Genomic DNA, 24,635 nt, shown 5'->3' with positions numbered 1-24,635 from the left:
TAATGTTGGAAAGGACATGAAAGAAAATAAGAAGGGAAATAGAAAAGCAACAGGAGAGGAAAGTTCTAGAGATGGGGATGCTCCCATGTATTTAAGGTATTTGTGCTGCACTGCTTCTAGACAAGCTAGTTAAAATATCCCAAAGGGTGAGTCTCCTTTAAATAATTCCCCTCGCCAAAGATTTTTTTAAAAGTATAAACTCACAGGCCACACACTGACACATTCATCTCTTCTTCCAAGATGGTGATTATCCTTGGCACTCTTACTTGCACTTCAAACTTAGGAAGCACTGTTGATTGGAGGTAAAGGAAGTTGGTGATTGTTTTTCAACTTCTGGGGAATTGGTATTTCCAGGTTCTCATAACAATTCTCTAATCATATTTTAGGGCCCTGAAAAGGTAGCCCACTTCTCCAATATATCCACCTTTCTCTCAAATGGAGATCCTGGTTGAAGGACTATGATGGATCAATGTAACCTTAATGAATTATGGGAGACTCCACTGGACTAAGAATGTTTTACATTTTTTTTGAAGATTAAAAATTGCTACAAAAAATGCTATATGACATCCTATTCACGAATCATTGATGGTCCTCATTGGATTAGAAGTAATTGGTTCCACTCCAAGCCTAATCTCACCCGTGGGAAATAGAAAGTAATTCCAAAGAAACTCAAATTCTAGGCCCTAGAAGTTTAAATATGAAAAAACTGTTCCATGGTTTTGCATAATCCATACCAAATTCCTCCACGGTGAAGGGGTGCTCTGCCATTTCACCTGATTCCTTCTGTACCACCACCTTATAGGAGCCCTGAAAGGGCTCTGATGAGAGGGGAAAGGTCAACTGCTTGAGGCCACTCTCTACCTGGAGGTTCTGCCATTGCACGATGCGATTTCCTTTGGGGTCCTGTGGACACAGTAATTGTAATTTACAAAAGAGCCCAGAGCATGAGAGACAGTAAAGGAAATCTATGGGGACTCCTATGTTATCCACAAAGAGGTGGGGAGGGGTGGGGAAGGGAGATGACTTGGAACCATCTAGTGTTACATGAGTTTGAAGGCTTCTCCCTTAATGACAAGTTTCTGAAATATTGTAAGAATCTCTCAAATAAGAACATTTTCCCTAAGTTTATTATTTGTGTCTAATTATGGAACGTTTCACATTGCTTACCTCAATATATACTAGTGGAATCTGAAAGACAAAAGAGAGAGAAAGGAGTTTAGAATTGTTCTTAGATATTCGCAGTTCTGATTTATAAGCAAGACAGCCTTATGCAGAATAACTTTATCTGTAGTAAAACACAGAAAAGTTCCAGATTAAGTTTTACAGAACTTTTGATTAATCCATTACAAGCAATTAATAAGTAATGTTAAGTACTTACTGGGTGTGAGCAACAAATGCATACGTGCCATTCATTAGGAATGGTATTTACTGATATGACTTAAATGCTTATAGTATCCCAGTGAAGAACATTCCTTTGCTGTGCTATTTTACAGATTGAGAAATCAACACTATGGAATTATAAGTAACCATGTTCAGATCCAAATATTAAGGTGGGTCACAGAATTCTTAGGTAGTTCTAAGAATAAGGACGACTGGGAATAGCTCCTCTACTATCAACGCTTATTCATTTTTAAAACTAATATTTATTAAGTGCCTAACGTGCTGTGTATCATTCTAGGTGCTATGAACAGAGCAATGCACAAAAGAACAACAGATCTGCTTTCATGGAGCTTACATTCTAATAGGGATGGATACATGAGAAACACAGTCATATATGAAATATATATTTTTGATATATATAAATATATATTTGAGATATGTATGTTTGACATATATATTTGAGATACATATATTTTATATATATATTTGAGATATAGATAGATTTGAGGTAGTGGTAAATGTCAAGAAATAAAAACAAAGCAGAGTTAAGCTGATAGAGTGAAGGGCTAGGTGTTTGATTTTAGATAGAGTGTAAGTGGAAACCAGGAGACCAATTTCAAGGCTATTGTAATAGTCTTGTTTAGAGGTGATACTGGTCAGGACAAGGTCGTAGCAATTCATGTGGTAAAACATAGTCTGGATATATTTTAAACTAACATGATTTTCTGATGAAATGGATGTGGGTGAGACGGAGGAATATGCCTTAATCCTTTGCCTGAGGAGCTAGAAGAGAAAAGTTGCTTCTTTCCCTCCCATCCCTTTCCCTTCTTCACCCCCTAGCAAAGATGGGTTTGATCAGAATCAGCAGGGAATTGCAAACTCTATGGCAAGGGAAAGAGAACACTTTTAAGAGGGGAAAAGGAAGTTGGGGGTGGAGGGGCTATAGTCAACAGAGTCCTTGGCTTTTCATTGAAAATTGCCTCTTTCTGAGATAAGAAAATGTGGTTGAGGACTAGATCTAGGAGAGAAAAATTAAGACTTTGGTTTCTTGTCTACATTAGAATTGAGAGTGTTAGTCTTGAGGAACAAACATTGATTATACTCTCCTTCCTTTATAGGAGAGGTTTTGTGTTTAGAAAAAGTTTGAATCTTTGAGAAGTCATTTAAACCTAAGTTTTTTGATGGTTTATTTATTATATAGTATATATTTCTAGTTTGGCTAATTGAGAATTTTCTAAAGAGTAAGTTTGTGTGACAACTGACCAAGTATCAGTACCAAGAAAGAATCAGCTACTCTCTTGACCCAGAATACTGTTTTAAATGAGGATCTTGCACTATGGCAATGCCAGAAAGTACTGCTTTCAGTACCAGATTCTTCTTCTCCCTGGTTCTCCCCCAACACCAAAAACAAACTCTCAGCCTGTTTATATAGATAATAATAATTCTAGATCGATATTAGGACACTTACCAACTCATTCAGGGGGTGAAAATTTTCATCCAACAAGACAACACGAAATTTCACTGAAACAGAAATATTTTTCATGAGTTCCAGAAACCTGAAGCCAGGCCTATAGGCTAGTAAGACAGACTATAAGGGAACCAGGACTCCTTTGACTGGGGAATACACAGGGAAGGAAGATCTTTCTTTTTTGAAGTTGTCCTGACCATAGGCCTTTTTGTACCTGTCTGCTCTGGTTTGTAGATGGGTTTGTCTGTCTGGACAAAGACCAGACTCTCTTCATTTTTAACCAACACTGTGGTCCGCTTCTTGAATTCTTGCGTTGGTCCTTTCACTTGGATAGTGAGGAACATTACCTCCTCATTGGATGGAGATCTTGGGATCTGAAATATAGGAGAGATCCTGAGAACCCGTTCATCTGCCAAGTTTCTTCCTCCAGCCCCTGTCCCACTTCTCCCTGGGAATCTTGTCCCTTTTACTTAATTTCACTCTCTCATTCTCATCAGGGAAATTTGGCATGGACAGGAATTCACAGACAGAATGACTTCTGTCATTTACAAATGGGAAGACAGAACACAGGATGGAGAAAATTACATCAGTGAGAGAGGTCATAAATGATACTCACATCTCCTTATAGATCAGCCAATACAGGTTTTTAAAAAATGTTTTTGCTTTATTTATTTATTCATTTAAAAATTTTTATTTTATGTTGGAGTAGAGTTGATTAACAATGTTGTGTTAGTTTCGGGTGTATAGCGAGGTGATTCAGTTATACACATACATGTATCTATTCTTTTTCAAATCCTTTTCCCATTGAGGTTATTACAGGATATTGAGCAGAGTTCCCTGTGCTATACAGTAGGTCCTTGTTGGTTATCTATTTTAAATATAGCCGTGTGTATGTGTTGATCCCAAACTCAATCTATCCTCCTCCCCACCCTTCCCCTGATAACCATGTTTGTCTCCAAGTCTGTGAGTCTGTTTCTGTTTTGTAAATAAGTTCATTTGTATCCATTTGTTTTTAGATTCTGGATATAAGCAATATCATATGATATTTGTCTTTCTCTGTCTGACTTACTTCACTTAGTATGATAATCTCCAGGTCCATCCAGGTTGCTGCAAATCAGCTAATACAGTTTTTTTTTCTTTCATAATTGAGATGTTTTATTGGTTGTTTTGAGGATCAGTACACAGACATTTCAATTTGTACACAATTCTTAACATACATACCAAAAATCTAAAAAATCATGTAGTTGTGATTCTTTTCTGAACAGTTATTCCAGTGACCTTCCAGCTTAAAATTTGGAGGCAAATTTTCCTTGACAGGCTATCAAGTACCAATACCTTCAAATATTGATATGCTGTTACATCGTAGGTCCCACTAATTCACAATTTAATATCATATACACTACATACCCAAACTATCAATCGTTCACAGCACATTAACAAAGTTACTAGAAGAACTGGACTACCACGACCAAAGATGTTACAGAGTGCACAAAATTCTGACCAGGAGAGCCAAGATCAAAGGGTGAGTGGTTTGCTTTAGGAAATAATTCTACCAAAAACAACATGGGAAGAGAAGTAATTTAAAGTGTTCAAGGCATTAAATGCACAACTGACTGCAAACTGCCATTTAGTGTGCTTTGTATTATAGGACATAAAATATCGCCCATCTATGGGATGTTAAGCTGGCAGCCAAGACAATGCCTGCCACATTCAATATCCCACTATTTTCTGGTGGTACCAAAAAGTAAACAACCAGCAAATGATTTCACCTCTTAAAAAAAAGCATTTACACTTAAAAAATGGGATGAGGTAGGAGTCCCTCCTTTTTAAAAATGTTTCTAAAGCTACTAAAAAACTTGCATTTACAAAATAGTTGATAAAAATATTCCTCTGGATTGTACAAGAAGGGAGACAGGAACCACTGATAGGACCAAGTGTGTGATATTCATTAGACTTGGCTTCTTTCTCTCCTGCTTCATCAGAGGCTGGGCTCTCCTCGTTTTCAGTTTCTCCGTTTTCTGCAGGTGAGTCTTCTTTAGTCTCTTGGTTAGCCACTTCGGCCTGTTTTCCTTTTGCTCCCCTTTTCCTTTTTGTTTGCACGTTTTTGTCTGAAGATTTATCCTTTCCTGCCGCTTTTTTGGCTTCGTTTCCACTTTTTCAGGAGCCGGTTTCGCTGACAGCCTTGTCAGCCTCCTCTTGGGCTCCTCCTTCGCCGCCCCATCGGCGGAGCTGACCTTCCTCTTGGCCATGGTGGCGGCGGGGCTGGCACGTGCCGGGGGCCTGCGAGCCGCGCACGCCGAGAGCCTTGGCGAAGCTGGGCTGCCTGGCCACTGCCGGTCCTCCTGCCGCCCGAGCTCGCTAATACAGTTTTGATTCACTTATACACTGAACTTTACCAAACTGATGTTATGTGGTAAAAGAGCATGGTAGAAGCATCTCTTAAGGCTATGAGAAAGGAAACTGCAACATATTATTGGCTGTACGCTGTAAGGATTCTATATATGGGCAACTCTGAAGAGCTATTGGATAGTCACTCATGGTAATTTCTACAAGTTCACTCTTAGAAAGAGTATGGGGTGGTATGTTCCTGTCAGCCCACTACTGGGGCTTATGTTAAACACTGGCCTAGTTTTCTTTGTTAGTATTTTTTCCATTTTAATTTTCAGGAGAACTCATATTTTCCCTTTGTCTAGTGCATACTGTTTTTCTTTTTTTTCTGGTTAATAGGAATTTTCTCTAATCATTAAGTTGATTTTAATATCTCTATAAATATTGGTCTACTATTATTTATATTGGAAATTCATGCATTGCTTCTTAATTTCTACACTTAGTCGCTACATTTAGATTCCTCCCTGAAGTCCATGCCAGCCTCTCAAAGTCTTATCTTGACTGAATTCTGGTTGCCTATGTTCCCAACCGATAGAAACAAGTATTTTAAGTCAAACAGCCATACTCACAGTGAAGGAGACACAGTGGAATAAGTCTTTCTTTGCCACCACATCAGTAAAGAGGCTTCTGTTCTCTCTGAGGGACTCCAAGGAGGCGCTTACGGTCACCGTCTCATTCAGGTGACTCAGAAGGAGGCAGCCCTTCTCAGGGGTCCCAGTGTGGAGCAGGGAGGGGACCAGCACCATGTAGTGCCTGGGGATGGGGGAATCCAGTTAGAGGAGAGTGTAGGAGACGAGGCATTATTACCAGCAGCACTATCTTCCGCCATAATTCTTGTTACTATCGTTAGTTCTATGCCAAGAGAAGACATGTTGATAAGCATGAAGTTGATCTCTGCCGTTGGAGGGCATGCATGGGAGTTACTCCCCTTTCCATCGTCAGTGCCATGTCAGTGAACATTTTACTTGAAGTGAGGCTTTAAGAGGTTAACATTTGCAGGTATACCTCACTTTAAGGAACCCAAATATCAATCTGTGAGCATCTGAATTCAAATAAAAATATGCTAATTATATATATTTATGCTGTAAATCTATTTTACATTAGGGTTGCTGTAAAAAGCAAGCAAGTTCTCATGTGGAACACTACAGAAACCAATCCACTTACAGAACTTTTATTTATTTATATATATATATAAAACAAGCCTGTAAAAATGGAATGGCAAGTTCTTGCTTTCCACTCTGAGGCTTAAAGAGAGTCCTTAAAGTCTCAGCGTGTTAAGCAACTAATGAAATCTTAGTGTGTTACCTAACCCTGGATGTTTGCATATTAAATATTTGCCTTTCAACTCAGGGTAGACAAAAATGGTCTACTCAAGAGTGATCTTCTAGAGATTGGATTTGGGGTCCTCATGAACAGAACAGAAACTTTCTCAATACTCTCATATATAATTTTATTGACACTTGAGTTTTCAAACATTTTTGCTCACAGAATTCCTATTTTTAGACACTATGCCCTCCTTACATGTATTCAAGTAAACATCTATTTTTTTATCACAAGTTTAAACAATAGTAAAATATATTATTTTTGATGAAATTTTAAATTAAAACTTACATTACTTTTTTGTACATCTCCCATCGAATCTTAAATATCATAGTGATAAGATATCCAGTATGATCTATTTAAAAAATACATCAAAATGTTCTTTTTGTAATGATCAGAAATTTAGCATCTTTCCCCCTTTTCCTCTGTGAACTTTCATGCCATTTATCACACAGAAGTTTGTCCTAACATTTCTATGCTTCAAAATATTTTATGGATCACTCTTCCTTCTTTGTTTATATATATATATGTGTCTATATACATATATATATATATGTATATACACACATGCATATATATATACACATATATATGAAATATTATATGTGGGTATATAAATTTAACTTTAACTCTTCTTTTAAATTTAATGTGACCTTAAAGCTGTAAATGTTAAACATTTTCTTCTGGATTGAATTGTTTTCAAAAGTCTTACTAGTATACAACTGATCAAAACAAAATAAATATATTACAAATTATGATTCATATTTATTATATATAAAATCAAAATACTTTTGAAGTACATCTTTAATGAAAATAATGAGTTCTTATATATCCATGGATGGATATTCCTTATTGCAAGAATTAAATAAGGTCTAACATTAACTCTGTTGCTGTTTTTCGTTTGTGTAGATATAAGTACCATGAAAAATTGTTCACTTAAAAGTAAATAAATGACAGATGAAACAATTATATCATTTTTACCAGTTCTTGTAACTCCTTCTGCATTACATGCCAAAGATCACCCAGTGCCCTATTATCAAGAATTGCTTCTAATTGTTTATCAGCTGGTATTTCCCTTAGATCTTCCTTCAATTTTGTTGAAACAAAGAATTCGTCGCCACAAGATCTGCAAAAGGATTTTTTCTCCTGTCATTAGAGTCCTTTGCTTTCTCAACATCAACATCGGTATTTCAAATTGCTCCTTTATTTGGCACCCTAGGGATTTTTATACTCCAGAACAGTGTTCTACAGTAACATCTGATTGAGGGAGGTTTGTCTTTCTCTTTTAAAGTGAAAGATAGGAAATTAAGACAGAGGAGGTAAGAAAGGATAAATAGCATGGTCTCAAGCAGATCAATATGAATGTGAGGATCTGAAAATTGATTCCTTTAAAAGAATCACTTTCCAATGCCCTTTAGAAAGTCTTTGTATATCTCCAGAGAATTTAGAGATTCAGAGATTCAGAGATCCAGAGAGTTGGAGAAAAATGGTTAAGAATAAGTGAAGACTGAATAAACCAGATTTGTAAAATCTCATAATTGGAAGACACCTTAAAGATAAGAAGGTGACAGTTCCATAGGGAAGACGAATGAATGATAAGGAGGATTTGAAATAAAGGAAAGGACTCTTCAAGTTTATGCTCTATGTGAAACTCACGGTATTCCAGAGACTGAGGCATCTGTAGGCAGGAAGACCAGAAGAAGGAGAGTAAGACTTGGATGGAGGAGTTTTTTCTTCTTCTCCCCCATGCTGCAGGGAGAAGGGACCAGAGGAGACCAGACTGTATTGTGCCTTTCTCCCTGCAATTGGTCTGGTCCCAAACATTCCTCAGAGCAACTAGGCTTTATGCTGTTCTCTGTGTAAACAGGAAGTTCCACCCACACAAGGTGTCTAAACAAAGTAGAGGTCTTTGAACATTCTCTGAAAGGGTCATTGCTCTCAGGGACTTAATTACAGTCAAGGTTAATTCCTGGTGGGCTAAATAGGATTCCTGGAGGGATAAAATCCACATTCCCATTAGTGCTCACTTTCCCTGGGTTTTACCGTAAAGCAGCTAATCGGCTTTTCAACCCCTTCTCTCTCTTACTCCCTCCTTTCCACTTCCCCATAGTGCCTTGTATGGCTTTCCTCACATCTCTTGCATGAATAGCTGGCAGGGGAAGCTATAATTTAAGCAACACAAACAGGCTGAAAATAGGTGTTTCACTACAAGTCAGTCTGCCTGCAAGTCCTCCATCAGATATGTCTACCTCAAATGTTGAAGCAGTTTCAGAATTCAGCAGTCCTCTATGCATAAGACATTGGGTTAAAAGAATAGCTTTTTGAGCTTGGGGTTTTTACTGGATTGCAGATAAAGAGCTAGGTTGTGGAAGAATGATGATAGAAATATTTTCCTGTATTAAGGAAGTGAAAAGATGAAAGGAGAAGTAGCAGGACCTCAGAAACAAGCTTTGACTTACTATGCCTAACAAAGATACCAATTGCCTTTATCATCTACTATACAAACACGTTTTGTTACTGCCTTCTAAATGTGCAACTCCCCTTCAATCTTTAATCATGTTAACTGTTTTATTCATCCATCCATCTGTCCATCCATCCACCCATCCATTCATGCATTCATTCATCCAACTGTTTGATTGTTTTGTAAGTGTTTATTGAGCCTAGTTGGTCTAGGAATCATACAAAATCATGGAGATGGATGATCAAATATGAAGAAACAGATTGCACATTCTTGCAGGTGTAAAAGCAGACAAATAAGCAATAAAAATACAGTAGCCAGACATCATTATTGGAGAAGTTCAGGATGCTCTGGGAGCACTGAACAGGGACACACAATGCAAACCTGGGCCTTGGAAAGGAAATCTAAGGTAAAGCAAAATGTAAATCAAGTTCTAGAGTGTGGATGGTGGTTAGCCAGAGGGAAGTAGGAGATAAAAAGTGCATTCTAAGCACATAAGGAATGACATAAACAAAGGCACAGGGGTAAAAACCATCATGAAATGTTTGGTAAAATGAAAAGTGTTTGGTATGAAGAAAGTGCCTGTACACTTAGAAAAGTGGTGAAGCAAGCTTGCTTCAAATAAAAAAGGAAACTGTTGGTACTACTAGGGTATTTGGGGAGTAATCAGTGAAGTGACTTCCCCAGATTTGTTTCTTGGAAAGATCACATTTACTGAAATTTGGAAGACTGATTGGAAGGAGGCAATCCAGGAGGCAGGGTAGGAGTTGCACAATTATATGGGTGAGAAATGATGATATTTTGAGCTAGGGTGTTCATAATGAGATTGGATAGAGGTTGACAGATTTATATCATATTTAAGAGGTAAAATTATAGTACACAGTGAATAAATGAATGTGATGGGTAAAGGAGAATGTGCTTTTCAGTTTTCCTGGTTGTCACTGAGTGACTTGTGTTGCCTTTAACTGGTTGAGTGAAACACAGGAAACAGGGTGGGAAGGAGAACAGAGGGCTGAGGGTTGGGAAGAGAAAGAGTCTAGTTTTAGAAAGCGCTTGTGGGATAGTCCAGTAATAATATTCGTAGGGAGTTTAACATTTGCATCTAGAGCTTAAGGCAGTGTGATCTAATAAAAAATATAAGGTGAGCCTCCTATGTAATTTTACATTTTCCAGTAGCCACGTTGAAAAACAAAAAGAAACAGATTAAATTAATTTTAATAATATAATTTACTTACCTCAATATTGCCAAAACATTATCATTTCAACATTTAATCAATATAAAAATTGTTAATGAGATACTTTAAATTCTTTTTTCATACTAAGTCTTTGAAATCTGGTGTGAATTCTACACTTACAACACATATTAATTTAGACTAGCCACATTTCAAAAGCTCAATAGCCCATGTGGCTACTGGTTATCAGATTAGACATAGCAGGTTTAAAGCAATGTTTTTCAAATTATGGGTCACCATCTATAGTGAGTTGTAATGTCATGATCAGTGAGTCATGACCAAGAGTTTTAAAAATGTAATAGAGGGCTTCCCTGGTGGCGCAGTGGTTGAGAGTCCGCCTGCCGATGCAGGGGATGCGGGTTCGTGCCCCGGTCCGGGAAGATCCCACGTGCCGCAGAGCAGCTGGGCCCGTGAGCCATGGCCGCTGAGCCTGCGTGTCCGGAGCCTGTGCTCCTCAACGGGAGAGGCCACAACAGTGAGAGGCCCGCGTACCGCAAAAAAAAAAAAAAAAAAAAAAAAAATGTAATAGAACACAATAAAATAGAAAACACAGTGTACCAAACAAAATAAGTGAAACTATTGATTTTGGAAATATTCGTTTCAATGTTGTGCAGCAGAAACTTTGGTTGTGTCCTATTACCCCTTCTCCAATTCCGTCTTTAATACTAGAACACCTGAGTTTTCTCTGGGCACAAACTGCCTCACTGAAAACTTTCATTTCCTAGCCTTCTCCTTTAAGGCTGGGCATGGTATACAGCTAAATTCTGGTGATTGACATGTGAGTGCAAGTGATGTATGCAACTTTCAGTTCATGATTTAAAAAGGAAGGGCTAGGTTCTGTGCCTCCCTTTGCTTCCTACCACTGGCTGGAATGTGGACATGTGGGCGGTTGTCCCATCTTCCATTGTAGGTAATAAGATGGAAGCCATGTGTCAAGGGAGGCAGAACAACAAGCAAGACATAGACTGAAGAGGGAGGCCATATGGGGATGTATGTATACGTAGAGCTGATTCACTTTGTTATACAGCAGCACCTAACACACCATTGTAAATCAACTATACTCCAACAAAGATGTTAAAAAAAAAAAAAAGAAAAAAGGAGGCATAGACTGAATCCCTGAATCATCCAAAGGCCATTTTAGCTTGGACTTTCATGTAAGAGAAAAACACTTTCTCTTATATAAAAGCCTTTGCATTTTGAGATATCTTTGTTCAAGCAGTAAAACTTGTATCCTAACTAATATAATTTCTCTTTCTTTATTACTATCTCTATCATCTCTATCTTTAACTATGAGTGTCCTGAGTCACAATGTAAAGGTTACATTGTGAAAATGTGATTTCAGTGTTACATTGCAAACTGTCTCATGAAAATATACAAAATTCTTATTGTAGGTTAAAGTTAAAGCAATCTGAACACCACCAGTTTACTGAGATCTGGCCTATTTGTACAGATTAGAGATTTATCAGCTTATAGGGAGAGCTGATGCCATGGAAATAGATAATATGGGATGAAAATAGAAAATAGTCCAGGACAGAGCTAGGCAAGGGCACCCAAATGTAACCCGAATGACTAGACAGAGAGAGAGAAACACAGGAGAGTGTGGGATCTCTGAGTCCCAAAGAAGGGACATTTTAAGAAAATGGTCAAGAGAAGGTTTTTACTAGTCAGAGTGATTGGGGCTTTATGCCAACACATCAATGTTAATAGCATACAAAATTAAAAAAAATTATTTCAAAAGTTTGCATCATTTTATAATACATTGATTCAAAACATAACAGAAATTAAATGGATTTTAAGAAACTAGAAATAACTAAACACTTATTTGCAAGGTTAATTACTTAAAGAAATAATTAATAGCATTCATTTGGTGCCTTATCAAAAATTACAAAGAGCATCTGTAAAGATTATTGCTGAATCCCTGGCCATTCGTGTCAAATGCCACTCACTGTGAAATCAAATAATAGATCGAATGATCTTTTTTTTTTTTTTTGCTGAATTGAGGGACAAGAAGAATAGGGGGACCCAGCTTTAAGGGTCTGTGTGGAGCAGAGCCTGACTGCAGCTCAAGGGGGAGTGAGAGGGAGGTTTCTGAGTTTATGTGAAGGGAAAGAGAATGATAGGGCAGTACTCAGCAGAGATGTCGGGCTGAGAGGGAGGTTTCTTTAAGAGGAGAGAGACTTGAACAAGTTTAAATGAAATGCTGCTTCTGTAAATGCTGACGATCAAATAAAAGGGAGAGGTTGAACACTGTGAGTGAGAAGTGATAGTCCCAAGAGAGAGAACTTTGAGGTTGCGTGAGGTGGACGTATTAAGTAAGTGGATGGCGGAATTATCCTCAGGAGAAGCGACACCACTTCAGTATAATCGCAGATAAAGAGGAACGTTTTATCTAAAATGCTCCCTTCACGAAGACAGAGCTTTCTCTTCTTGGGAAGACAAAATGAGCTTGAGGGGGGAAAAAATGACTGGATCAGTTGTCAGGGTACCTGAGCCCTAGTTCTGACTCATTATAAGGTCCTGGGTAACTCATTTAACTGCTCTGAGCCTCAGCTTCCTCACAGATAAATATGGGGTTAATAATATCTGTCCTGTCAGCTCCAAGGGGTACTTTTATACAAGATGCTATATGGAACCGTTTTTAAAACTGTGAACCTTACTGTACCTGTCAGAATTAATATTTATATTTTGAATCTTAATGACTGAGAAGGAGGTCTAGTTCACCTGTCTGCTGTGGGCTTTGATGTAGGGCAGCATCCAAATAAAGAAAGTTAGGCTACCTGAATACCAAGTCCTTGACAGAAATGACGGCACACAACTTGGACAAGTTCTGCACAGTTTCGAGGCATTTAGCAAATAATTACTGTTAGAAAGCTGAGGTAAAGGGTTAAGAGAAAAAAGAAGGTAAGGGAAAGAAGGAAGGCAGTTTATGGTAAAGAAGGTAAGGGAGCAAAATGCAGGAAAAAGCCATTAAAATAGAACAAGGAGAATCATTTGGGAATTTAGAAAAAAGATTAGGAGGTATTGGGCCTTAACAAAAATAAACAGGAAAAAATGTTTCCCCTGTATTGCTGTAGTGCTTGCTGGGGACTGAATGTAGTTTCTCTAATGGCACCACTGGTTACACATACGCTACCCGTAGTTCCTAACAAGTGATAATGAAGGACATTTCAGCTGGTTACATATTAACCACTTTCAAAAATCAGAAAGCTCAGTTACTGGAATACCACATTCGCTCTATCAGACAGTATACTTGCTTTACCTTTCCGTAAATATCTAGGGCAAACTTGGAGTTAGGGCAACGTGTATCTACAGAGATGTTCTCAAAGATCAGAGTGTTTCTCATTTATGCTATCTCAATGCTCCTTTCTAATTTTTAATGAGAAAAAATATTTGAATGTACAAAGATAAAAAGCATAACAAATCCTCAGATCGTTTCTAAACAATGTACTTGCCATAGTTTCTCAAAATTATCAAAATTTTAGTGTGTTATCTTTTAAATTGTTCTTTATCTTGTTTTGTTTTTTTAAATTTATTTAAATTTATATTTTTTAAGATTGATCTGATGACTCTCAAGCTTTATTTATCTATTTTGGCCATGCTGTGCAGCATGCAGGATCTTAGTTCCCTTAGTTCCCCTGACCAGGGATTGAACCTGTGCCCCCTACAATGGAAGCATGATCTTAACCACTAGACCGCCAGGGAAGTCCCTAGCACGTTATCTTTTAAATTAAACTCCACTTGTTCCTTTAAGTTTCTAAAGAGTACTGATATTCACAAATCTAATCTTTTTTACTAGACGCTACATTGTAATGCAGAGGAATTAGTGCCCGAATTAAAACAATTTATTACAAACAATAGAATTCAATGTCTGTCCTTACATATACATACTTTGGGGCATGTAGAAGTATTTTCGTATGATGAACCTGTGCTGTAAATTTGCTATGTCAAAGAGTATACACATTTAAAACTTTTATAGTACTGTTACATCCCCTTTCTGAAATGAATCTGCCAGAAATAGAGACACAGACATAGAGAACAAACATATGGGCACCAAGGGGGGAAAGGGGGAGTGGGATGAATTGGGAGCTTGAGATTGACATGTCTACACTAATATGTATAAAATAGGTAACTAATGAAAACCTGCTGTATAGCACAGGGAACTCTACTTAATGCTCTGTGGTGACTTAAATGAGAAGGAAATCCAAAAAAGAGGGGATATACGTATACATAGAGCTGATTCACTTTGCAGTATAGCAGAAACTACCACAACATTGTAAAGCAACTATACCCCAATAAACAAATAAAATAAAATAAAATAACTCTGCCAATTATTTTCTACCAGCAATGTCTACAACTGCATTTTTCCCATGCCTTTAAAAAATTTCCCAATCTGATAGGGAGGGGTGCGTGACATATATTTTTCTTTTTCAAGTTTATGATTACTAGTGATGTATTATATCACTGTTACTTGTAGGAACTCTGTTGCTTGTATTTTAACTTTGTCTTGGGGTTTTATTTTCTGATTAGGAAGTCCTTTTGTACCCCCAAATTGTAAAACTATGCTACATGTTTTTCCTAATTTAAATATTTGTGCTTCATATTTTTATCTCTAACTCTATACAGTTTATTTTTGAATATGAGACTAGGTAGGGAATATGTTTCAGGGTGAGTTTTCCTTTGGTGAATGGAAAATGTGTGTGTGAGTGTGTGTGTGCGTGCACACACGCATAGGGTTGTTTCATGACTCTACTTTATGAACCCACTTTGTTCTCTGTGACTCTCATGTTCACTCTGGAACTTTTCAGTGTCAGAACTTTTGTTTTAGAGAGTTATATTTAGTCTGGGAGCGAACAATAGAATCAGATTTTAATAGGAAAAGATAAAATTATTTGTCAAGTTTTATTTAATTACTTAGATGATAATGATGATATGGACAACAACAGCAATGATAGCTCGTAATTACATAGTGCTTACTATTTATATGACTGTGCTGAGTAATGTTCTAAGAGCTTTAGAAGCTCTAATTTATTTGATTTTTGTTATGCTCAAATGTTATTGAATCGCAGGTTCTTAAAATAACACACAATTTCTAGTGATACAAAATTTTGTAAGAAAAATTATGGAATATATTTTGTAAGATACTATTAAAGCTGTTAAGTTTTAAATGTTATTGCTTTTTTTGTGTGTGTGTGTGTTTTTTTTGCGGTACGCGGGCCTCTCACTGTTGTGGCCTCTCCCGTTGCGGAGAACAGGCTCCGGACGCGCAGGCCCGGCGGCCATGGCTCACGGGCCCAGCCGCTCCGCGGCACGTGGGATCTTCCCGGACCGGGGCACGAACCCGCGTCCCCTGCATCGGCAGGCGGACTCTCAACCACTGCGACACCAGGGAAGCCCAATGTTATTGCTTTTTAAATTCATGTGTTTTCATAGCAAGTTATAAACACACAATCTCCTATTACTTCATTTGAAATAATCAAATATAATATGAGGTAAAATTGTTAGTTATGAAGCAAAGTGTATGAAATCAGGGAGTGTGATACCTCTAGCTTTGTTCTTTTTTCTCGGGATTGCTCTAGCTAGTCTGGGTCTTTTGTGGTTCCATATAAATTTTAGAATTTTTTTTGTTCTATTTCTGTGAAAAATGTTCTTGTGATTTTGATAAGGATTGCACTGGATCTGCAGGTTGCTTTAGATAATATGGACATTTTAACAATATTAATTCTTCCAATCCACGAACATGGAATATCTTTGCATTTCTTTGTGTCTTCTTTAATTTCTTTTATCAAAGTCATATAATTTTTAGTTTACAGGTCTTTCACCTCCTTGATTTAATTTATTACTAGGTATTTTATTCTTTTTGTTGCAGTTGTAAATGGGATTGTTTTCTTAGTTTTCTGGCTCATTTCTGCTAGCTCATTGTTATCATGTAGATATGCAACAGATTTTTGTATGTTGATTTTGTACTCTGCAACTTTACTGTATTTATTATTTCTAATAGCTTTTTTTGGTGGAATCTTCAGGATTTTCTGTATATAAAATCATGTCATCCTTAAATAGTGATAGTTTTATCTTCCTTTCCAATTTGGATGCCTTTATTTCTTTTTCTTGCCTAATTGCTCTGGCTAGGACTTCCAGTACTATGTTCCATAAGAGTGGCAGGAGTCTTATAGTGTTCAAGGAGCAGGGTGTGATCAGCTGGTGGGCATTCTTCTGATTGGCTGGTGGTGATGTAATTGGGAGTCAACATCATCAACCTTCTGGTTCCAATCAGTCTGGAGTCTACCTGCTTTGTGGGCAGCACACAGTTAACTTCTTTCACCTGGTGGGGGTTTCAGTATCTGCAAAACAGCTCAAAGGACATGGCTCAGAATATTATCTATAGTCCTTGAGGAAGAACTGAAAGTTCTTGATTTTGTTTAATGGCTAAAGTATTATTATTTTGTCTTGCTTGACTGTTTTCCTTTCTGCATTTTCTTATTTCTCTGATTAGATTTATTCTTTTTTTTTTTTTGCGGTACATGGGCCTCTCACTGTTGTGGCCTCTCCCATTGTGGAGCATAGGCTCCGGATGCGCAGGCTCAGCGGCCATGTCTCATGGGCCCAGCCGCTCCGCGGCAAGTGGGATCTTCCCAGACCGGGGCACGAACCCGTGTCCCCTGCATCAGCAGGTGGACTCTCAACCACTGCGCCACCAGGGAACCCCTAGATTTATTCTTTGACTAAAGTTTTTCTACAGACAAAAGGCAGGTAGAAGACATGGGTGGGGGTCTATTCTGGGAAGGCCTCATAGGGTCCTGCTCAGTTACATGAATTGAATGAGTTAAAGAATGTGCAAGTTCTTGGTAAACTTAAAGCCCTTCATAATGTTGATGTGAACTCCTTTTGTTGTAGACGGCAATTTACAGAGAAGGCGGACTTTCCATAGAAGTGGGTGCCTAAAAGTCATGACTGTACCTTGATCGTGTCTATCTGACCACAATGTATCAGAGCAGGGGTGGATGCCTGACCCAAACAGGGCTATGTGGATTCTCCATCTTGAAATTTGAATTTGGACCAAAAGATGACTGTTCTGGCCTTGCTGATCTAATGTAAGGATATTAGAAACCTAGGAAGCTTTAGGGCAGCTGTCTTCTATTGGGTTGGCCAAAGAGTTCATTTCTTTTTTTTCTGTAAGATGGCTCTAGTAGTGCTTAGTTATCTTTAACTTCATTCGAAACAATTTTGTTAGATTGTATTGTGACAGCTGTCATATCAGCGTGCATTTAAACAAAAACATCAAAATTGGTGAATTTTTGTGTAGCCATTTTAATATTGAAGATGGAAAAAAAGCAACATTTTTGGCATATTATGCTTTATTATTTCAAGAAAGGTAAAAATGCAACTGAAACACAAAAAAAGATTTGTGCAGTGTTTCATGATTCAGTCTTGGTAGGTTGTATGTCTAGAAATTTCTCTGTTTCTTCTAGATTGTCCAATTTTTTGGTTTATAATTGCTCATAATAATATCTTATAATCTTTTTTATTTGTGAGAATAATTGTAATATCTTCTCTTTTATTTCTGATTGTGTGAATACTCTCTTTTTTTCTTAGTCTAGTTAAGGGTTTGTCAATTTTATCTTTTCAAAAACACAACTCTTAGTTTCATTGATTTTTAAAATTGTTTTTCTTTTCTCTATTTCAGTTATTCCTTCTCTAATTTTTATGATATTCTTCTGCTAATTATGGGTTTAGTTTATTCTTCATTTTCTGGTTCCTTGAAGTGTAAAGCTAGATTGTTTATTTGATAACTTTCTTCTTTTATATCATAGGCATTTATTCCCATAAATTTCTCTCTTAGTATGGCTATTGCGGCATCCCTTAAGTTTTGGTATGTTGCATTTCATTTTTGTTTGTCTTGAGATAGTTTTTAATTTCCCTTGGATTTCTTTTTTGACCCAATAGTTGTTAAAAAGTGTGTAGTTGGGACTTCCCTGGTGGCACAGTGGTTAAGAATCCACCTGCTAATGCAGGGGACACAGGTTCAAGCCCTGGTCCGGGAAGATGCCACATGCTGCGGAGCAACTAAGCCCATGCGCCACAACTACTGAGCTTGTGCTCTAGAGCCCATGAGCCACAACTGCTGAGCCTGCGTGCTGCAACTACTGAAGCCCGCAAGCCTAGAGCTCATGCTCTGCAACAAGAGAAGCCACTGCAGTGAGAAGCCTGCAAGCCTAGAGCCCATGCTCTGCAACAAGAGAAGCCACTGCAGTGAGAAGCCTGCTTACCATAACAAAGAGTAGCCCCTGCTCGCTGCAACCAGAGAAAGCCCGTACGCAGCAACACAGACCCAACGCAGCCAAAAAATAAATAAATTAAAATTTATTTTAAAAAGTGTGTTGTTTTATTTCCATGTATTTGTGAATTTTCCCACTTTCTTTCTATTATTGATTTTTTGTTTCATTCCATTGTGATTGGAAAAGGTACTTCTTAAATTTGTTGAGTTGTTTTGCAACCTAGTATGAGATCTATCCTCTGTCTTTGAGAATGTGCCATGTGCACCTGAGAGGAATGAGTTGCACGGTATTTTTTTTTTGCCCCGAGCACCCATGGCAGTTTTATATATTTATTTAAATTTTTATTTTATATTGGAGTATAGTTGATTAACATGTTGTGTTAGTTTCAGGTGTACAGCAAAGAGATTCAGTTATACATATGCATTTATCTTCTGCGTGTGTCTTTTAGGCCCAATTAGTCTATGGCGTTGCTCAATTCTGCTGTTTCCCTGCTGATTTTCTATCTGGATGATCTGTCCATTGTAGGGGGTGGAGTATTGAATTATCCTGTTATTATTGTATTGCTGTCTGTTTCTCTGTTTAGTTTTCTCAATGTTTGCTTTATGTGCTTAGGTTCTCTGATGTTGGGTGCACATATATTTTAATCATTATATCTTACTGTGAATTGACACTCATCATTTTATAATGACCTTCTTTGTCTCTTAAGACAGTTTTTAGCTTAAAATCTATTTTGTCTGATATGTAGCCACCTCTGCGGTTTTTTTTTTTTTTTTTTTTTTTGCGGTACGCGGGCCTCTCACTGTTGTGGCCTCTCCCGTTGCGGAGCACAGGCTCCGGATGTGCAGGCTCAGCGGCCATGGCTCACGGGCCCAACCGCTCCGCGGCATGTGGGATCTTCCCGGACCGGGGCACGAACCCGTGTCCCCTGCATCGGCAGGCGGACTCTCAACCACTGCGCCACCAGGGAAGCCCCATGAATTTCCATTTTTTAAGGATTGGTTACTGGACCTTTATTTGTTTCCTTTAGTAGTGTCATGTTTGTCTGATTCTTTGTGATCCTTGAAGACTTGAATTTGTGTCTCTGCATTTGAATGAGCAGTCACCTCTTCCAGTCTTTACAGACTAGTTTTAGCAGGTGAAGACCTTCTCCTACCTGGTTCCTGGACTGATGGGACTATCACTGAGGTCATGGTCAAGTGGGCTGGAAGCAGGTCTCAGGGATGCTTGGATCTTCAGTTGACTCCAGGGTCACCAGACCTGTTACCATGGGGCACAGACAGATGTTGCTCCTCCAGAGTCCCTGGATGGACAGGAGTGCCTTCGGGGCTCTGGTTGAGTGGGGCTGAATCTGGATCACAGGGATGCTACCAGTTTCAGTCAGGTCCGTGGTAGGTAGGCCTGCTACTGGCGTCACAGTTGGGCATAGTTCATTCTGGGACACATGGGTCTGGTAGCAGGACCATGGACAAGCAAGACTGGAGCTGAATCCACAGGGAGATAGGGCTACTACCAGATTACAGCCAGGTCCATGGTCAGTGGGTCTGCTCCCAGGGTATGAGCCTGCCTTCTCAAGGCAGCTTTCCTCAGTCTTTGGCTCCACTGGGGTGCTACAACTTTCTACCTGGATTCCAAAGCTCCCCCAAAGACATTTTTATTTGTGCACGGTTTTCAGATTGGTATTTCTGTGGGAGGATAAGGGCTGGGGACTTCCTGTTCTGCCATCTTGCTAATGCACTCACATATTTTATTTTTTATTAGAAAGTTAAGAAATATTAATTTTTATTGGATGAAATAAGTTGATGATTTTTTGTTATTGGTATAAATATTTTATGATATAATTTTATAAATGGAGCTTAAATGATCTGATTAAATCTGCTGCACTATCATGCATAAAGCACATCTTAATACATTGACTACATTTCTAGTTTCAGGTTCTCTCTTGTTTGTGAATTAATTGGAGTTAAGAATCTTCCTAAATTCTTTACACTCTTCTTTAAAATTTATAGTTATTTCCTTTAGGTCCAATAAATGATATTTTAAAATATTAATATCCTTTGAGTATTTCCAGCAACTTCAACCCAATTTTTATGTAAAAACTGAGATTTTTTTCATATTTATACTCTATCAGTTTGTGTAATTTATCACTAAAATTTGTAATTGTAGTAATGCAGATTTAGCAATAAACCACAATGATTCTGAGTAAGCATGTAAACTTGACTGTTAAGAGCAAAACTGTGAGGTTTTGAGAGATTATTATTTGCCACAAGCCTTTAACATTTCACTGGTTTTGTTTTCTGAAATGAAGAATGTTATTTCATCTGGTGAGTCTCTTAAGTGAAGACTAAAGTTTTTACTATAATTCATTTAAATGTTATGTAAACATGATATTCCATTGAAACTTTATTTCAGAGGAGTAACAAGTGTTAAGATTTTATGTTTAGAACAAAATTTACTCTATGAAGCAGCTTTTCATGTGACATAGGACCTTTTGAGGGGAAAATTTGAGTTTTGTCTGCTGTTTCTCCTGTGGCTCATCTTTGTATTAACCTGGTCTTAACATAGACTCCTTAATTTTTACAGAAGAATGCATAATTTACCACAAAAATTCTTATAATTCGTTAAGAATGCAATTAATTTCTAAGTCAAGAGACAGTTATTCTTCCACCGGTTTTCTTTGGCAGAAGCTGGGGTGGAGTGTTTGGAGTCAGAAGATATTTCATCCTTTCAGTTACACTTTTAAAGGATGTTGAATCTATTCACTTCCCTATATATTTATGCTCTAACTTTTGTGAAACCAAACCACTGGAAAACTACACACCTGGACTATATTATCTTGGCTTGTTAACAGAATTTCATTAGGTGGCTTGCTATTTAATGTTATCAACTAGTCATAACCTCTTTTTACTCTTTCTTTTTTTCCTCTCTTATTTCATCAGAAGATGGTTACAAAAAACAATAATATTTAGTTACTTAAAACCTACACAGTCTGACTCATCATAGACATTTAATAGCAAATATTTATTAAATGAAGAACCATATTAAATTTAATTCTTAAATTGATGCTAAATATAGATTGTTGTTGAAGGCATTATTCATCATCACTAGTTGATGATAAGTTTATGAATTCATTCAGCAAACATTAGATTGATAAATTCTGTTGGTGATAATGTAAGTGCAAATAAACAGTCACTATTTAAGAAAAGAATTGGAGAGAAGAAAGTAACTTTTTATTTTTTCAAGTTTTTCAAATATTTCTCTGATTATAAAAATAATGCACATGTAAAAATATAGGCATGAAGAAAATAGAAAACAACACATGATCTTCCACTCCATATATTTCCAGTCTATAGGTATTATTGTATATAATAATATATATGAAGAGGCAGTCGTAAATTTTCCTTTTCCTTTTTTTTACCATTTTGACCTTTTTAAAATGTACACTTCATTAGTATTAAATACATTCAGTTGCTGTGAAACGGATTTCCAGAACTTTTTATCTTGAAATTTAGAGCCTATACTCATTAAACAACCACTCCCCTTTTCCCCTTTGTCCTAGCTCCTGATAACCACATTCTACTTTCTGTTTCTTTGGCTTTGATTACCTTAGATACCAAGTGAACTCATACAGTATTTATCTTTTTGTCCTCAAGATTCATCCAGGTTGTAAATGTGACAGGATTTCCTTTTTAAGACTGAATAATATTCCATGGTGTGTTTATACCACATTTTGTTTATCCATTCATCCATCAGTGGACATTTACATTGCCTCCGCCTTTTGGCTATTGTGAATAATGCTACCATGAACATAGGTGTACAAACATCCCTTTGAGACCTCACTTTTAGTTTTTCTGGATATATTCCCAGAAGTGAGTTTGCCCCATCATATGGTAGTTCTAGTTTTAATTTTTTGAGTTCTTATAGTATTTTTCATAGTGGTTGCACTGTTTTACAATCCCACTTACAGTGCACAGAGTTCTGATTTCTCCATATCCTGGGTTTTTTTTTTTTATTGTAACCATACTAATGGATATAACCACAATAATAATAATATCTTATTGTGGTTTTAATTTAGATTTATTTGATGATTAGTGATGCTAAATATCTTTTCATATGCTTATTGGCTGTCTGTATATCATCTCTGGAAAAATGCCTATTCATGTCTTTTGCTCATTTTTTAAAAATCCAGGTATTTGATTTTTTGTTGTTGAGTTGTGGAAGTTCTTTATATACTATGGATATTAACCCCTTATCAAATATATGATTTGCAAATATTTTCTCTCATTCCATAGGTTGCCTTTTCACTCTGTCTATTGTGTTTTTTGATCTATGGAAGTTTTTAAGTTTGATGTAGCTTCCAGTTATCTCTTTTTGCTTTTGCTGCCTGTGCTTTTGGTGTCATAGTCAAGAAATCATTGCCACATCCAATGTCATGAAGATTTTCCCTTGTGTTTTCTTCTGGGAGTTTTATAGGTTTAGGTCTTACATGTATTTCTTTAATCGTTTTGAGTTAATTTTTGTATGTGGTGTAAGATAAGGGTCCATCTTCATTCTTTTGCATATGGATATCCACTTTTCCCAACACCATTTATTGAAGAGACTGTCCTTTCGCCATTGAGTGGTCTTAGCACTCTTGTTGAAGATCATTTCATCATATACATGAGGGTTTGTTTCTGGGCTCTCTGTTTTCTTCCATTGATCTATTTGTCTGTCTTTATGCCAGTACCACACTGTTTTGGTTACTGTAGCTTTGTAATGTTTTGAAACCAAGAAGGGAAAACCCTCCAGCTTTATTCTTTTTCAAAATTTTTTGGCTATTCAGGGTCCCTCAAGATTCCACATGAATTTTAGGATGGATTTTCTTTCAAAAGTGTGATTTTACTACACCATACATTTTGCTCTGCAATTTTTCCATTAAAACATATATTGGAGATACTTCCCATGTCAGCATAAATATCTATATTAAGAGAGGTATATTCTTTTGAATAATTACCTTATATATACATATTATAATAAATCAATATCATATAGATAACCTGTCAGTCTTCTGTTTTCTAGTTATTGCATCAATGAGCATGCTTGTCATTGCAGAGTAGTCTGTATGGTAAATTACTAAAAGTAGAAATATTGGATCAAAAGGTCAAGGCTGGACTATTTACAATAGCCAGGACATGGAAGCCACCTAAATGTCCATCAACAGAGGAATGGATAAAGCAGATGTGGTACATATATACAATGGAATATGACTCAGCCATAAAAAGGAACGAAACTGGGTCATTTGTAGAGACATGGATGGACCTAGAGACTGTCATACAGAGTGAAATAAGTCAGAAAGAAAAAAAATATCATATATTAATGCATATATGTGGAATCTGAAAAAATTGGTATAGACAATCTTATTTACAAAGCAGAAATACAGACACAGACTTAGAGAACAAACGTATGGATACCAAGGGGAAAGGGAGGGTGGGATGAATTGGGAGATTGGGATTGACATATATATAGTATTGATACTATGTATAAAATAGATAACTTATGAGAACATACTGTATAGCACAGGGAACTCTACTCAATGCTCTGTGGTGAGCTAAATGAGAAGGAAATCTCGGTACTCTGTGACGACCTAGATGGGTGGGATGGGGGTGGGGTGGGAGGGAGGTCCAAGAGGGAGGGGACAGGCATACATATGGCTGATTCACTTCGTTGTACAGCAGAAACTAACACAACATTGTGAGGCAACTATACTCCAATAATTTTTTTTTTAAAAAGGTCAAGGCTGGGATGGAAGTTCCACAAGGGAAGGGATTTTGCTCATCGTTGTATCCCCAGTGCCTATAACAGTACCTGGTATGTACTAGGTGCTAGGTGCTAAATAAATAGTAAATGAATAATAAACCCCAACAACCAAACTAATAAGTAAACAAATAAGTAAATAGATAAGATATAACTCTTGAGCTAAGTCTCAAAAATTGAGAAGATATTTGCCAAAATATGGCAGACAATGCTCATTGGCTTAACTACTCACACAGCATCTTTCTCCCTAGCCATCTTCAAACCATGCGTAGCTATTTGATTTAGTCTGGCCAGTGACATATAAATGGAAAACTCCTGGGTGGGGT

At 37.2% G+C, this 24,635-nt stretch overlaps 1 protein-coding gene and 1 pseudogene across 1 annotated transcript in view; both read right to left on the bottom strand.

Annotated features, from left to right (window-relative positions):
- The window catches only part of A2M (alpha-2-macroglobulin), a 40,382-nt gene extending 32,078 nt beyond the window's left edge, over nt 1-8,304 (bottom strand). The window contains exons 1-7 of the mRNA XM_060166943.1: nt 8,213-8,304; nt 5,806-5,989; nt 3,063-3,222; nt 2,849-2,901; nt 1,168-1,188; nt 735-903; nt 205-289 (exon numbers count right to left, since the gene is read on the bottom strand). Coding sequence (XP_060022926.1) covers nt 205-289; nt 735-903; nt 1,168-1,188; nt 2,849-2,901; nt 3,063-3,222; nt 5,806-5,989; nt 8,213-8,304 — 764 coding nt within the window. The remainder of the gene's footprint in view (nt 1-204; nt 290-734; nt 904-1,167; nt 1,189-2,848; nt 2,902-3,062; nt 3,223-5,805; nt 5,990-8,212) is intronic.
- LOC132529212 (non-histone chromosomal protein HMG-14-like) lies at nt 4,294-5,097 on the bottom strand (annotated as a pseudogene).
- Nucleotides 8,305-24,635: the final 16,331 nt, after the last annotated feature.

Source organism: Lagenorhynchus albirostris, chromosome 11, assembly GCF_949774975.1.
Source record: "Lagenorhynchus albirostris chromosome 11, mLagAlb1.1, whole genome shotgun sequence".
Classification (NCBI taxonomy): Eukaryota; Metazoa; Chordata; class Mammalia; order Artiodactyla; family Delphinidae; genus Lagenorhynchus; species Lagenorhynchus albirostris.
Note: the sequence above shows the minus strand (reverse complement) of the source record. Positions and strands in the feature narration are given on the sequence as shown.